General features: G+C 46.5%; 1 protein-coding gene across 1 annotated transcript in view; it reads right to left on the bottom strand.

Annotated features, from left to right (window-relative positions):
- Nucleotides 1–1,340: 1,340 nt before the first annotated feature.
- The window catches only part of LOC135389720 (uncharacterized), a 32,577-nt gene continuing 20,242 nt past the window's right edge, over nucleotides 1,341–13,675 (bottom strand). The window contains exons 9-10 of the mRNA XM_064619753.1: nucleotides 11,342–11,578; nucleotides 1,341–1,628 (exon numbers count right to left, since the gene is read on the bottom strand). Of these exons, the coding sequence (XP_064475823.1) occupies nucleotides 1,389–1,628; nucleotides 11,342–11,578 (477 nt within the window). The 3' untranslated portion in view covers nucleotides 1,341–1,388. The remainder of the gene's footprint in view (nucleotides 1,629–11,341; nucleotides 11,579–13,675) is intronic.

A 13,675-nucleotide genomic window follows, 5' to 3' on the forward strand; every position in this document is an offset into this window, starting at 1 on the left:
TTTTTAAGAGTCTAAAACCGGATGGTGGTCGTGGTGGTGACGGTGAAAGGGCTCGCCGTTGTCGGCCTCACAGAGGTGGGCAACGTCACGACTGACGCCCTGGGGGAATTCACCACATAGCACGCTCTTAGCCAACCACCATCCCTAGCGACATCGTTCTGCCCCCCCCCCCCGCAGAGAGGTTAAAAACGGGAGGCGTACACCTTTTTGGGACACTTATGTAGTTATGTTAATTGTCCCAAAAAGGCGTGTGCCCCCACAAATCGGGAGTAATAACGGTATCATTCCGCGCAATGGTCGGCCTTCACCGTGCTATGTGGTGAAGTTATGTTTTTAGAGTGTAGGGGCGTGTCGTGCAGTGAAGTTTCTTTAACCACCACAAGAAGAAAGTACATAAAGATAGAAACATTAAAGTTGCATTTTTGTGTCATCAAAAAATATATATTTTACAAAATTTACGTTTTTCACTTTTCGGTTCTACGACATTTTTCAGAAACGAAACAGGATAATCCGCCATTTATCGGGAAACGAAACCGCGGCTTTCCTTACTGACATGGAAAACTACGTTAGCCCATACTGGACTCCACCATTTGGTGGTTACATGACATGTTACGACGTGTCAGCGAGGTGAGAACGCAATTTTCGAGAAAGTCCTATCCTACAGTCTAAGAAAAAAAGGGTGTGAAAAGGTGGTGACTCCTATGGTTACCACCTAGACAACATAGCGTCTGATAGAGGGTGTAAAAGGGTGGTAAAAGCCATTATTATATATCCAAATTGCTACAAAAAGGCGTACGCCCCCATTGCTCACCGAATCAGAGGCGGTAACCCTACCATTCGTAGGTCAGGTAGAAATTTGCAACCTTTTAGGCATAAGATATGCGACAACTAATCTATTACCTCGTAAAAGGTGTAACTGCTCCACGCTTCTAAGAGTGTACGGTGATTGTGGCTTGCCGTTGCTGGCCTCACAGCTATCCATATATACATGGACATCGACACAACTGTAACTGGGTTACCGCAGCTATCGTTCATCCGACTAAAAACCTATTTGGTATTCTAATGACCGTGTGTGTATTAGCTTTCACTCAACTACAGTCCAACCGCAAGTATTTAAATACGTCCATGATTTCGCTCAGCGAATACAGAAACCAGGTTCCTAGATAGATAGGAGACTAAGGCAACGTCTACAAGGCTGTGTTTTCTTTTTCTTTGCTTCTCGACTAATCATTTAAAAGCCCGCTCGATTAATCGACTATACCAATTCGTGCTCGCTAAACTTAGTGCTGTCCCCTATTTTTACTTTGATGGTGACAAGTCAATATGGACACGGGGCAGGCTGCCATAACGGAAGAAATATTTTATTGGTGTTCCTTCTGAATGGAAGGTCAGTGCAACTGCGCTGTGGTCATGCAGTAACAGATTTTTTTGAGCTTCTTGTCAGCGACGCAAGTATCGTGGTTGCCGTAGTAAGATAAGAGAGTGATTCCACCGAGCACCTGCATCGAATACTTGTAGATGCGCACCGTTGCTTCGTAGTAGTATCCGCTAGGCGCCGTGGACAAGGTCACCGTGAAGTCGCTCATGTCAGATTTGTCCTCGATGCTATGTCTATAGGCTGCGGTTATCTAAACCAAACGAAAAATTTTCAGCATCATCAGGTGGTATTCACTTTAGCAAGCACCTTTGTGAAGAAAAGACGCAAATTCTAGTAGACATGAAATCGGAGAAGTGACTCCAGCTAGAAACTGGTGTTGAACAAACGTGAGCGTGAGGAAAGCACGAAAGACAACACTTCGTAAAAATGCAGTTTTGTAATTTTTAATTTCTGTATGAATGATTTCGTTCTGTCGCGTGATCGTTGAAAACAGGAGGTGTGCGCCTGTTTTGGGCACATTATGCAAACTGCAAAGCGTCCAAAGAAGGCAAAGCTATCACATTCTCCACAAATTAGGAGAGATTGATGTCATCCTGAATGAATCAACTATCAGTCAGAAGTCTCGTTTCAACACTCCAGCAACAATCTCTCGCCTTGCACTTAGTGGACAACTTAGCACCCATGCTGTCATGAATGAACCGTACCCTTCAAACTACACACCCCATAACACTCTCCTACTCAACCGTCATTCCGCATGACATCGTTCTGCTTCCTGATTTGCTAAAAGTGGAGGCGTACGCCTTTTTGTGACGCATTTATGTTACCGACCAAAGAACGGTGTACCCCCCACTGACCTGTATACCACGCATAGACTGCGCATACAACTGATAAAGCGCTCCCCTCAGGTGAGAGGAGGCAAGTCAGGTGAGAGGAGGCAAGTGTTTTTCGTAGTTGGGGAAGTTTCTTTCAATAGCCTGTATGCAAAACCTAGTGCCATCTCGTAGCACTCCCGAGAACCTGCCGGCATTCCGCCATGTCTGAGGTGTCCTACGCTCCTACCCAGACTTGTTTGTGCGTAACACGTTACTAGTAATTGCGTTACTTTACTGTCAAAGTAATTTTTCGAGTAATCTTACTTTTCTGAGTAACCCACCACTCAGTAATTGATTACTTTTCCGACAGAGATTAACTTATCTTTCTGACGTTCTGCCTCAAGTCACGCACCTCGTGCCGTCAGCATAGGTGCCGACTGCGGGGAGGCTTGGGGGCCTGAGCCCCCCGGAACTTTTCCAGGGGGGGGGGGGCAGGCCCCCTCCGGGAGCCTACCCAGGTGACACTCAAGATGAAAGGGATATCCTAGGAATCGCGTGTTTCATGCGAGTGACCATGAAAATCCCGTAAAAAATTTCCTCACAACGTCGCAACACGGAATTCCGGTACCCTGCCCGACCTGTGTGCATGAAAGGGGAGGGGGATGGGATGGGGGGGGGGGGGGGATAGGGAGTTCTCCACGCAATGCTCTTCCACAGTCGGGTCAACGTCTTCCCGGGCAATACATACAGTAGATGTACAGATCTACTTGTCGTAGGCGTTTTTGTTTCTCGTGTTCTTTCTGTTGTTCCGCTGTTGAACCTTTTTTTTTCTTTCTTTCTTTTCTGAGGCACACAAAGACGGGTATAATATGCATGAATGCAGAGTAACCACCGGAGTAACGCGTTCCTTTTCTATTCGCTACTCAAATACATTTGGAGTCGAGTAAGTGGTAACGGTAATCACTTACGTTTTCTGTAGAAGTAACGGTGACGGTAATCAGTTACTTTTTTTCGGGTAACGGGCAGAAGTTTACGAGTCCTACCCGGCACGAGCAATGCAAATGACTGCCATACAACAGTTCTCTCGAGTGTCATGCCTCTCACAAATGCCGTTTCACCTCATCCGCGTTTCACCTCATCCGCGTTTCATCTTATTTGTGTGATGAAACGCGGGTTTCAAGGGGGAATGTAAACCAGGAAAGAGAGCCTCAAATGTCTGTATTGTTTATTGCATTGAAAGCTTTGGGCGCCATGACATAGGTTGGGCAAAAAATTACGTTAACCTAGTTCAACAATGCTTTGTTATCCCATCCCAGGAGAAATTTATACAGTTTAGTAGAGTTAACTTGAGAACTTGTTAGAGCACTATATACAGCAGAAACATTTTCAAGAGCTTAGTACGATTGCAGTTGTTGCTATGAAACCCGCTGTGATACCCACATAATTGTCACGTTTTGTTGCACTGCATTTCATGTGACTGTTTACCAGACAGATAGTCCTCTTTAGGTGCGCCCCTCAGACGGTGCACTCTGACTGTTTAGTTTAGTGACTCGTTTAGTGCGAGGACACTTCATGCTCGCCTTACAGTCACCTTCTGCAGCTTCCCTGCAATTTTTTACACTCTTTTTCGTGTAAATGGCTTGTCCCATGGCGCGCAACTTTTTGGTGTTGCCTTTACACTCAAATGATGGGTGTTTTCTAAAACACCCCTTAGTTAAGTGTATTCCTAATAAAACGCTCATATAATGGGCGTTTAAAAACAAACTCACGCTTAAGAGGCCATACCAGTCGTGGAGCAACTCCGACTCACGATTTTCCCTTTTCTAGATGACGCCACTCTCGCCGTCCTTATCACGCCGTTCGCCTCCGACTCCGAAATAATCCCCATTGTGCACGGTTGAGATCGCCAGTTTAAGGCGACACGCTCCCCTGCGCTGTTTGTCCAGAGGAAGTGTCGGACATTGATACAAAAGGTCCGCAGTTCGATTCGAGACATTCGCGTCTTTTTGCTTGTCTCTTATTGCTATATGAGTACTTTGTTATTTTTATTTTGTTATATATTTATGCTATAATTATTGTTTTCACAAGTCAGTGGTGTCCACACTGATTGATTATGGAATTTTAGTTGCTCTTCGTATTGTTGCACTAGTGCATACACGCCGACGTACATGTGTGATCGGATAGTACAGATGGTAATATGTGCAATGCACACACAGATGGTATAATAAACGAATGTTGCCAACACTGAGTCTGAGCACTAGTCGATTGGCAATTAAGAAATCAGGAAATGGCCACGGAAAGGTTACTTCATATGCTATCAAAGCTCGCACGAGACGCTCTCAGAGGCTCTCACCTGGATGTACCAGCGGCTGTAAATTACGCTGCACACAGCGCTTACAATGCCAGTAATGCCTATACTGCACCCGCTTACACGCATTTTACCTTGATATGTATATTTCTGGTAAGTAAGTATTATCAAATATCTGAATTCATTTTCAAGGCGTTGGTGCAAAATACTTTTCAAACTTTCCGTCGCAAAATAGACTGCTTATTATTACCCGGAAACTTCAGTAACATATTTGAAAGTCTCCTTTCACCCCTGTTTTCCCTTCTTTTTCTTTCACATTACACCAGCCCAGAAAAATGATGTCAGTCGACAATCCCCAGTGACAGGGGACTTCCTTTCGTCTCGGCTTGGTGTGTGATTTGCCAAACCGTACAAAGGAGGTGAAGGGTGATAAAGGCTTCGGGTCGACACACAAGAAACCAACCAAGGAAGATACGGCAAGGTCGAGCGGCGAGGCCTCGCAGCGGGAGTCGCGATATTCCTAACAGATACTTTTTTTCCTGGACGCCAAGAAAAACGATTCTACAAAAATAAAAGGACAGTGTAGGAAAAAGTGCACTTCGACCTCCTTATGTGGGTCAAGAAAATATATGCTTGTTTTCTTTTTTAGAACTTCTGAAGCGTAAATTTTTTCCTCCAGATCTCGTTGTGTTGGATGCCGAGGTCTCAGTTAATTCAATCCAAAAAGCTGAAGAACTGGACACCATGTGAGCCAAATTCATGCATATTTTAGGCGAATCACTATTCTTGTAGGTCAACACAGATTGAATTACAAAATGGGGTTTCCAGAGATGAATCTGAGCGCTAGTTGCCAACTGAAGGAATGATCACGGAGAAGTCATTTCATATAATCAAAGCACGCCCGAGAGGCCGGACTTTTCGTCCCCGAAAAAAATGTCCCCAGGAAGAACCGTCCCCAGAAAAAAATTGCCCGCATGAGAAATCGTCTCCGCAAGAAGAGTGTCACGAAAGGTAGTTTTCGTCAAACGGCACTATAGCGTAGCGTAGCGGGCGTGCCCAGCTGTGGGTAGGGCTGTACGCCGAAATAAATCTTTTAAAATAGAGCATTAAAAAATCCACGACAAAAGACACACGGAAGCAAGAAATAACTGTGCAACAGGAACTTTGAATTCGTAGTGAGGGAGGGCAGCCGAGGACATTTTGTCCTGAGATGTTTTCGGGGCCATTTCGCCCGGGGACATTTTGTCTGGGGACCTTTTCGTCCGGGGACATTTTGTCTGGGGACCTTTTCGTCCGGGGACGTTTTGTCCGAATCCCCTGTAAAATCTGTGTCTGACCAACAGTAGAGAAATACTAGCATCCCGCGAACGATATCGTTAGCGAATTAATGCACTGAATTATATCCATTTTATGTCGCTCGTTTAATCATTTCGCTGCCCGGGGTGGAGTCTCTTAATCGGAGGAATTCTTCCCCGTCGAACCGTCCAGGCAGCAACACTAACCCGTTTCTGGGTCAACCCGTGGTTTTTCCCGGATTCAGGTGACCAGGTGTGTGCACCTTCCCAACACTATCTGGTATTCACACAACGTGATTCACACACAGGACGCTATCTCATAGGTGAAGGAGATCATTGGCAATAAAGCGCAGAACAGCGACATTCGCATGTGGACCACTAACCTATAAGCTTTCCTCCTATGTTTGAAAACAACTAAGGAATTAACGACCTCAACACTTGCTGGCCACTGACGTAGGTGCGACAAAAAAGTGTAGAACAGCGATGTTGGAATGAGCCGCGTTTGATATGGTCGATGGAAGGCGCTGCGTAACAAGCACAGAACACCGACGAGAACATTGACCGAGTGTTCTGTGTCCGTGGATGTAATGGCTCGTTGGACGTACTGGCACGATGGATGTGACGACTTGTTGGATGTGCTGGCTCGTTCGATATAATGACCCGTGGATGTAGTGGCCAAAAATGGATGCAGCGTCTCGTTGGACGTAACGGCACAATGGATGTAACAGTATGTTGGACGTAACGGTTCGTTTTTGGATGTAACGGCGCATTGGATATAATGGCACGTTGGATGTAGTGGCACGGAATCCAGCAGAAGCGGAGTTGTACGGGCCATGAAACAATGAATAAATCGGTGTACAGCTTTCATTGTACATAAACATCGACACAGAAAAGACGCAGGGACGACTGCAAAACCCGTGTTTGGCCAACTGTAGAAAAATACTAGCATCCAGAGGACGATATCACTAGCGAACTAGTGCAGCGAACTATATCGATTTTATGTTACCAATTGAATTTAATTTCAAATCAGGAGAGCGAATGGCAACACTTAATCGGCTGTCATGTACTCCATCGGCTATCTGCAACTACGCCCCTGTATTTTTGGCAGCGCAGGTGCTTGCGTGACCATTTTTTTCGTCCACACAACTGGGGACCTTTTTCTTTCTTAAACCCCTCGAATTTGGAGATCGTGGACTTCGCAACCGGGAATATCGAGGTCCTCCCGAAAACTTCAGAAGTTTGGAACTGACTGAAAAGGAAACGGCGATTTATTATTATGGGAGGCGACGGTAGAATTTCTAGCATTTTTTCAGCATTACGAACATTACAGCGCAGTCCTGTTGAAAGTTACTATAAAGAATGACTGTAAAGCCCGGCTTGCACTAACCGGAAATACGAGATATTTTCGTTAGCCTTATAAAACAGTTCAAACAGTTGACTGAGTCCGCACAAACATGAACCGGCAAAATTGGGCAAATTGATGTTTCACGTGAAGCTAATAAACTCGTCTCACTCTTCTATATACGCGCACCGTGCGCAGAGAGAGAGAGAGAGAGAGAGAGAGAAAAGAAGAGGGTTGTTGGTCTCGGTGTGCTTTCTCTTTACATAACACAGGCCACGACTATGCAAGCTCAGAGGATAATCCCTTTACGAGCAGCTAAGCAACCTTTTGTACTGGCCTCCAAGGCCATGCCCTAAGTCAGTGGGCCATGAAAGTAATGAGAAGAGAGAGAGAGAGGATGCAGGGACCAGCATGTCATCCACACCCCACGCCATCCATACGAGCGAGCATTGCTGCGCATGCGCACCGCTTGCTCGGCGGAAGGATACGGTCCGCGCGGTTTTCCCTTTGCGTCACCAGATGGCAACACAGAATGACGTGTTCCACTGGGCTTTCAGTCGGTATGTATGTGTACTCATGTTTGATGTTTTTTTACGAAAACGAAAAGTGGCAGACATATAAATTTGGTGTCTACCGATTCCTGAAATATTTCGAGAGAAAGTAAATGGGAAGTTTTTTTCGTAATGGCTATAGAAGTTTAATAAAAACCTGTTCAAGAAGGGAGGAGAAAAATTGTGTATTTTTTCACATTCGTGACGTCGCCGTAAAATACATAAGACATGTATCAGAAATGTATCAACGTTATCCGATTCATCTCGTCTTCCACTTTATAGTGAAACCACCCGCGTTAAAATCTGCGCGGTGGTTACCGAGAAAAGGCATAAAATATGTTCCATAGGAAATGCATTGGGACGGAGAGCTGTTATGCCCTCTTAAAAGGGGAGTATTCTATTGAAAACCCCTTTTATGATGGAATTGTTTTCTGACAAATATTCCCTCTCAAACTGCTAGTGTAATACAGGCTTCCGCGGCAGCATGCCGAGACCAGTGGCTGAGACATACCGTTCGACTGTCTTGTGGCAAGCACCATCATGAACACGGCGGACTTCCAGCCGGGATTCCAGCGTTGAACATAAACCGGAGCGCAATGCGTCGTAGGCACGCCTCATTAGTTTGGTAACACTGGGACCAACGTGAGTGCCGAGGATTGAAGGACCCTCGAGCACCCTCAGTAGCATATATTGGCGTGTCGGATGGATCATATACTGAAATACAATTTGTTGGGACATGTTGGTTACATGTGGTGGGGCGGGAGACGTTTGTAACGGTGACGGGAATGCGTTTTTGCAAATAACGCCCACGCTTGTAACGAGTCAAAGACATCAGCTAAATTCCTAACATCCTTCCCTGTCAAATACTGTGTTTTTAACTCAGGTTATCGTCTATAATGTGTTTACTTGTTGGGCGGAGCTGTTAAACCAGGATAATTTTCCCCTTTCGAATTAAAACATTTTTAACACCATATTGCCAATTCAAACGGGGTGTAAAAGAGGTGTATTGAACGTAAGCACCTGTTTCAACACCCCCACTTTACACCCTTAATGATCAACATTGGATAAAACGTGGTGTATGTCGATATTACACATTTAGTGATGTTCTTCTTGCACTCTTTGCGGGATAGAAGAGGGTGTTTTTATAAGAATACACATTTTTTTGCAAATAAAGATGTAAAATGATTTACTGTGTGAGACAGAAATGACTGCTAGCCATCGAAAGAAAAGATAAGTTTAATGCTGACACAGCAAAGTTGTGTTCACGGTACTTCAAAGAGGCTGATATTGTGCCAAACCTGCCAAATGGAAGACGAGCGTCTACGAATTTACTGTGCCACCAGCCTTCATAATTCAAGAAGAAGCCAGAGAGAAAGCGACCAAGGGAACGCGTAGTAGTGATAGTGCCCGATCGTGAGTGTGATCGATAGTGCCCAGAAACATAGTTTTAGGATAATCGATACTTGCCAAAATCGCACTAAGCTTTTATTTTGTACCAAATGTTTATGCCATATACCGTGCACTAAATAGTTCTTAAATGGACTGTACTGAACTGCCTAAATATGTCATAGGATGGAATTAAAGAGCAGATTTGCACTATGTTAACGTAATTCTCTCTCCCAAAATCGAAATGACCGCGCTCCAATGGAACAAGGAATTCACACACACTCTTACCGTGCTTGCATCCCCTTTTGAACCCCTGGTCTCACCATGTGAATAACATAGTGAAACAGGACATGTGTGAGGCATGACACACGATGGCGAACTGGACGTGAGTCGTGTGTATGACTCGGGACAGGGAGAGAGCCTCAGACATGGCGGGATTCCGGAGATTTCCTTGCGCGCTACAAGAGGACGCTGTGTGTTTCATATTGACGCATGTCTCTTGACGCATGTGTTTTGTATATCGTCTATTGGTCGACGACAAAACCAGGTCACATCCTGGTGTGTGTATTATCTTGCTGTGTATCGGTGAGGCTACACTCTTAAAACGGAGGGGGGGGGGGTCGAAGTAACTTGCCGATGTTAAAACAGAACTTCACTGCATAGCAAGCCACCTGCCATCCTCAATGACATCGTTCAGTCCCTTGATTGGTTAAAAACGGGAGACTTACTCCTTTTCATGACACTTATCGGTTGTTTTGTCACGGTCTCGCGCTTTCCACAAATCAGGAGCGACAACGGTATCTTTCTGTGCAGTCGTTGGCCTTTCCCGTGTTATGTGGTGAAGAGTGAGCGCCAGCTACGATGGGGCCTTGATACTGCAATTTTCAGCGGCAACGCTTTCGTTTATATTTTCGTTCCTCCGATTCTCAACCGCTGAAGAGTCCAGCTTCGGCAACCGTATCCGCATGCATGCTTCGTACCGAGTGAGCAGACGACAACTACACCACAGGAAGCTCACCAGTACGCACTTCCGTCAAGCGACACCGTCACCACCATCATCGGCATCGAGGCAGCAACGCCGCGTCACGCATGCCGTGGAGTTCATTGGACGTCGTCGACGAATCAACACCATCCACGAACTTAATTCGGCCCATTACCAAACTAAAGCCCTTGTCTTGCCTTTCTTAAAACTCGCCCGCTGATTCGATCCTTCTTGTCTGATTGATTCCTTGACTGACGCACATCTCACCTGGCTCAACCAGAACGCTAGCTGTGGCGTAGCGTTTACGGAGAAGGCGCTCTGCCTGCCGGCAAGGGCGGCAAACAACCACAACGCCAGCAGAGTCACCGCATTTCCGATCACGGGCCCTCAACGACCAGCGGGGCTGCGTCGTCTTCCCGTTTATGCCTGGCTAGCATAACTCAAAACTCATGGTGCCTTCGACTGATCGGTTTCCATTGCTCTACAGCGCTCTGGAGCGACGTTTCGTCTTCGACTTGTGGAAACCGATCACTCTCTCTGCATTCGAGTGGTTCTCATTTGGAGCTCTTTCCTCCAACTCGGATCGTTCTATAGAGTGCTCTCACCAACGCCGTCAAAGCGGTTGCGAAATCTGGTTGGATTGCGGCCACGTGACTGTGCCAGCTTCCGCCGAGTAGTGTTTTTGTTCCCCATACTTTGAGATGGAGCGGGTCACACCACACCTCACGCTGTCTCCGAGCCGGAGGACTCGTGCAGAAGCCGAACGGCGGCAGGTTACAGCAGAGGCGCGGAGATGGGGACTTTTCAGTGTTTTCATGATAAGTCAAAACGACGACGACGCAAAATGCAGAATATGGCAGGCATGTGGCGCAACAGAAACACTCCTCAGCGGAAGCTGGCGCAGTCACGTGACCGGAACCCAAATAGATTTTGCAACCGGTTCGACGGCGTTCGTGAGAGTACTCTAAAGCGCTCGGAGTTGGAAGAAAGAGCTCCAAACGAACCAGTCGAATGCAGTGACAGTCGGAGATGAAACATCGCTCCAGAGCGGTCTAGAGCGATCGGAACCAACCGGTCGAAGACATCATAACTTATCTACCTCTACATTCTTCATTTCCCTTTCGTTGAAAATGAGAGAGGATTCGCTGCAGATAACTACCGCCCATGTCTTGTAACTACAAATTTGGCGCCACCATAAGCAGAAATACTACGAGTATATAAGAGAAAAAAATATACATAAACAAGAAACATATGACGTGGTAAGGAAACAGGGGAAGAAACGCTTACATTTTGCAGAAGTACTGTGGCGCAGATGTGCTTGTAGTTATCCAGCTGTTCGTTGATACGTTCAACGACAAACTCGGCAGCATTTATGACGGTGGCATTGTTAACGTCCACTGGGATTTGCCGGTGACACGTGCACCACTGCTCGTCCATATCCAAGTCCTCACATGAGCGCTCTCTAGGAAGTTTCTTGAACAAGGACTTCATCCGAACTGTCTCGAAAGCCTTCCCACAGTCTTCCTGCAAGAACGCAAAAAGAGGAACATTCACATAAAATGCAACGACGTAGTGTCATCAGGATTACTCTATGGTAATAATTGTCGCAAATTTCGCGATCATCGTTTTATCCCGAATTTAAAAGAGCCGCGAAGTATTGTTAATGATGGCTGAAAAGTATAGAAAAATTGTACTTCGCAGCAATTGAGTTTCATTTAGCCAAACTGACCCTATACCTCTGAGTGCAATTACAGTCCTAATGCACTGCACATTTGGCGCACTTGGGCAAAATTTATACTGCTGGACATTGATTCTACACTTGCTCTCAACTGGAGTATGCTTGATCGTCAAGCTCTGCAAGGAAGGGTTTGATTCTCCGTGGGTGTCACAGAAGTGCCGACAATTCCCGATATACTGGCCAGAATTCGGATTTCCAGCATTCTGACACAGATGAACCGTGGAAGCCCGAAATTGAAGTACTTCGAATAAAAGGCGTAACCTCCATTTTTTAAAAACTCTTCTATGATAGTGCTCGCAAAGTGGCGCACGTGCCTCTGTTGGGGGCTTAATCGCTTACACGTCTAACGAGCTGCCGGCCACTCGTGAAGGAGGACATGTGATACCGCACGTGCTGGATACGTGAACGGCACATCATTCGTCCCGCGTGATTTGTCACATGCCTATCTTAAAGAATACCCTGCCCCTCGCTAGGTCGTTAGACGTGTAAGCGATTAAGCCGCTGTAAACACTATCCTTTTCTGCACTGGTTGACCCTGAGCCTGATATGTGGCAGCGCTTTGAGTTCACTCGCACTTGCTTCGCCGGGCATTTTGTAATAATGCGATAGCCTTATTGTGATTCACCTGTAGCGCAGACCGGCGCTGGCTCGCGCCTTGTGCACCGCACTGGAGCAGCCTATGCGCGGCGCAGCAGGGTACGGTGCATTGGTACTTGGTGCACCCTGCGAACGCACTGACGAGCTAACTGACGGCGCAGCTCGTGGCGCAGTATTAGAACACGTGGAAGCGGGTGCACAAGTTGCCGGAGAGTACGTGTGCTGCGCTTTGCTACCAAGAGAACGGCTGCTCAATGAAGAACAGAAGATCGACGGAAAATAGAGCGTGCAAGGGAGCAACGACAGAACGCGCAAGAGAGATTACCGAGCAGCGAGAGCGATGTCCCTCTCTCTGTGCCTATCGAATGACAACGGGATGGAGGACGCGCCAAGTATATCGCTGCACAACGAAAGCCAAGAGCAACAAGAAATAATTGAATGATGGGAGTTGGAAAACAGGCACCAGCAGTGGGATTCGAACCCACACCCTCTGATTGCCGGTCAGAGATGGCAACAATCCGCCTTTTCAGAAAGAGCTGGCGGCATCACGCGGGTAACTAGCGAAATAGAATGGTTGTCAATCATGGCGTGAACAAAAACCATGTGCGTGCTATTTCAGTTTGTCATAAAGGCTTAATTGGACATGCACTGAAGATCATGGAGCGTCCGGGATGCAACATCATACCCTGGGGGAGGAGGGGTATACTTATCTGTCATCACAGGCTGGAACAAGGCTATTTCCGGTATTCTGTGCCCGAGTAGCGAGCAAATACTAGACTACTTCTGCTGTGGGTTCAGTCGTTTGCAGGGAAACCGAAGAAAGCCCAAACCGCAACTGCTGAACCAGCATGCTACTACCACCTTCATCAAAAAGTCATCCGCTCCATAGGTTCACGAAATGTTGCCTCTTACCGCGAAAATGTGCAACCCGGTGCGATGTACATACGTGATGGCGGACCAGGGATGACAACCAAAGTGTTTCGCGAAAGTCCCGACAGGATACGCCACCGTCTTGCCCAAACTCCCTTAACAGCTTATGAAACTGCGGATTACACACTAAATTTTTTTACACCCTTTTCAGTGTAAGGTGGGTGTACCATAACTCACACCCCTTTGAGTGTAAAAATTTGTAGGTGTAATGAAATACACCTACCTCTCAGGGTGTATTTCACAACACACACACACACACCTCTGAAAGGTTGTAACATCTACTTAGCGGGTGTGCTGCTTATTGGTCTACACTGGTGATTGTGCGATGCCCTATAACTGAGCCTGATTCAATGTCT

This window comes from Ornithodoros turicata, chromosome 3, assembly GCF_037126465.1.
Source record: "Ornithodoros turicata isolate Travis chromosome 3, ASM3712646v1, whole genome shotgun sequence".
Classification (NCBI taxonomy): Eukaryota; Metazoa; Arthropoda; class Arachnida; order Ixodida; family Argasidae; genus Ornithodoros; species Ornithodoros turicata.